The 2497-nt window shown below is 40.2% G+C and overlaps 1 protein-coding gene across 1 annotated transcript; it reads right to left on the reverse strand.

The window, feature by feature from the left end:
• Positions 1–409: 409 nt before the first annotated feature.
• On the reverse strand, positions 410–904 carry LOC149181441 (alcohol dehydrogenase 2-like). Its single transcript, XM_089414218.1, has 3 exons — positions 790–904; positions 606–655; positions 410–515 (listed from the first exon to the last, which is right to left on the reverse strand). The coding sequence occupies exons 1-3, from the start codon at positions 856–858 to the stop codon at positions 410–412; spliced, it is 225 nt and encodes a 74-aa protein (XP_089270344.1). The 5' UTR covers positions 859–904.
• Between the last annotated feature and the right edge of the window lie 1593 nt (positions 905–2497).

Here is a 2497-nt window from a genome sequence, read left to right on the forward strand (position 1 = left end):
CAAAACCATGGTTGGTATTTTAGAGGATGGACCGATGACGTTATGAACCAAATCGAAATCCAATTGAAGTCCAGAGGAGATTTGACCGTCCGTTGCAAAGGAAGATCGGACGGATATCGGGTCGGAACAAGCGCGGAGGTTAATTTGAAAATTTGACCCGATGGGGTTTTATACAGTGGGGTTAAATCTTCGTTGATATCCGACGATCTTGACCGTCCGTTGGTTGACTGATCGAACGATGATCGTGCTCGAACTTACGCGTCGGTTAATGGCCCAAGCGGACCTGATGGATTATGGACTGGGGTTTATTTTTATTTGGTGTCCAGTCTTGTGTGTTCAAAGGAGGACCGACGTTGATTGGTCGAGTTACGTGTATTCCGCTGTTGGTTGATTGGCCGGGTTTAAAGGCTTAAGGCCTCAATAACACACAATCTCCACACTCTCCTATGAACAAGGGAATTACATGGTCTCCAACCTTAATATCTGTCACGCCTTCTCCCATGCTCTCTACTATCCTGCAATCATAAATTGTATGCTCTTATTTCGTAATTTGTTCAAAAAACATATAATCAGACTCATATTAACTATAACTAATAAAGGTTTACCCAGCACCCTCATGTCCAAGTATGCGAGGAAAAGTTTGCATGTTTTCATCCTGCAGACATACATAAGTCGTTTGAAGTAAAACAATTATGGCTAAAAATGAGTACCAATAGCAAGCATAACAAGCTCCACAACCTTCATGGAAAATATATAGCATAACAAGCTTGAAACCATGTTACTGATTACCCCGCCATTCCAGAATGTAATGTCAGTATGACAGAGGGATGTGTGGGTGATTTTGATATGGACTTCCATAGCTTGTGGTGGATCTACTTGAATTTCTTCAATAACCAGTGGCTGCTTAGCTTCTCATGCTACTGCAGTTGCTTATTAGGTCACAATGAATCTCTTAATGTTGCTAATTCTGAATTGAAACCTCTAGAAATAGAATCTAACTACATAATTTATACATATGCAAAACTATACTTAGGCAAGTGATAACTTCGCCATGAGTACTTTTCTGAGGCAAGAGACAATCTTCGCCATTACAGCTTGTATCTAGTTTTTGAATCCGCTGGCTTAGATGGCTAACACTTTCTTCAGGCATAAGAGCATTGGAAGTAGACTCCCACAATCAAAATTCATTTCCAGGTCTGGGTGATGCCATGGTGATGCCCAATTTTTACCAAAGAAAAGCCCACGAAAAGCCTTCGAAACCATCACAGAATAGTCTCTATTAGATACTCTGACGAGGAGAAAGAGGTTTGGTGTGACTCATATTCCTTTTTGAGTGAGAAATTCCATGATATGATGGCCTATTTAGCTATGCAAGTACATGCGTAGCCAACCTGTAGCAAGACCACAGTAAGACCAAAGAAATACTTACAAGCCCTCAAGCCTGTGTACAAATTTATCATTTCATCCATGAAGTTCTTGGTGCTAACACCCATTACATTATCGTTGTAATGGGATGTTCTCCCTTGTTGTAATGGGATGCTCTCCCTTAGCTTAAGGATACATAAATAATTATGCTTACAAGCCTTGGATGAGGACACATCTAATCTTCCATGACCAACCTGCACTCCAACTCATGGTCCATCAACTATAGTTTTCTAGGCTGCATGTGTCTGTATTTTGTCAGAGAAAAATACCTATATATACATGAGAGGTGAAAATACATGTTGTCCCAAAAAGGATTGGACTTGGATTTTCATCCCAATTTCAAAACATACATAAATACACACATATATATACTACCAATCTTAATTAGGCACGTTGATTTCATATTTTCAAGCTAACCCAAATACGACCTATGGATGCCAATTTCAGATTTCCAAGGTCTATTTTTTTTTTAACACAATAGGTTACTTTTTATATATTGCAAAAAAAAGAAAAAAAAGAAGGGAAAGGAAGCTAGTTCCTTGTACATTTAGAGGAGGGCTGGCTCAAAAGTAGTGCGCAAAATGGGAGCACAGTCCCCACAACTACTTTTACAGCCATGTTTCAATAAACTTCAAAAACTATAGTGCTGGTGTCGTGGTTTTGAGCTATGGGATAACTTTCCAAATTTTGACTTGATCTCCTTAAGCCTCTTGTGGTAACCAAAACCGCACTTAACTTTGGATAAGGTGGACTTAACCATAAACCTTTATCCTCGTATAGTGGGAATATACACAAACACATGGGAAATAACAATTTCCGCTTTTCCATAGCCTTGGCGCGATTTTCCATGCTTACCTTTATTAGGTTCAATCTCCACTGTATATTTTCCTCCGTCAAATCTGACGGACACCTCCAATCGTCGATCATTCAACTTGCACGTCACTCCACCATCATCGATCCACTCGTGATAGATCCAACGACTATCAGGGATTTTGGGTGGGCAAATCGCGCGGAGAATACCCGCCCGATAAAGCAGTATTCTCACTCCACCCTCTTGCTATGTGTCCATCGG

Source organism: Pinus tabuliformis, chromosome 3_2 (genome assembly GCF_031772625.1).
Source record: "Pinus tabuliformis cultivar Carrire ecotype Pingquan chromosome 3_2, CPIR1, whole genome shotgun sequence".
NCBI lineage: Eukaryota > Viridiplantae > Streptophyta > Pinopsida > Pinales > Pinaceae > Pinus > Pinus tabuliformis.

What these genes read in the sequence shown, in the direction of transcription:
- LOC149181441 (XM_089414218.1), bottom strand. Translation starts at nt 858, where the DNA reads ATGGAAGTCCATATCAAAATCACCCACACATCCCTCTGTCATACTGAC. An exon ending in TTACATTCTGGAATGGCGGG is followed by an intron (nt 656 to 789) that starts GTAATCAGTAAC and finishes GTATGTCTGCAG; the next exon opens with GATGAAAACATGCAAACTTT. An exon ending in CTTGGACATGAGGGTGCTGG is followed by an intron (nt 516 to 605) that starts GTAAACCTTTAT and finishes TTATGATTGCAG; the next exon opens with GATAGTAGAGAGCATGGGAG.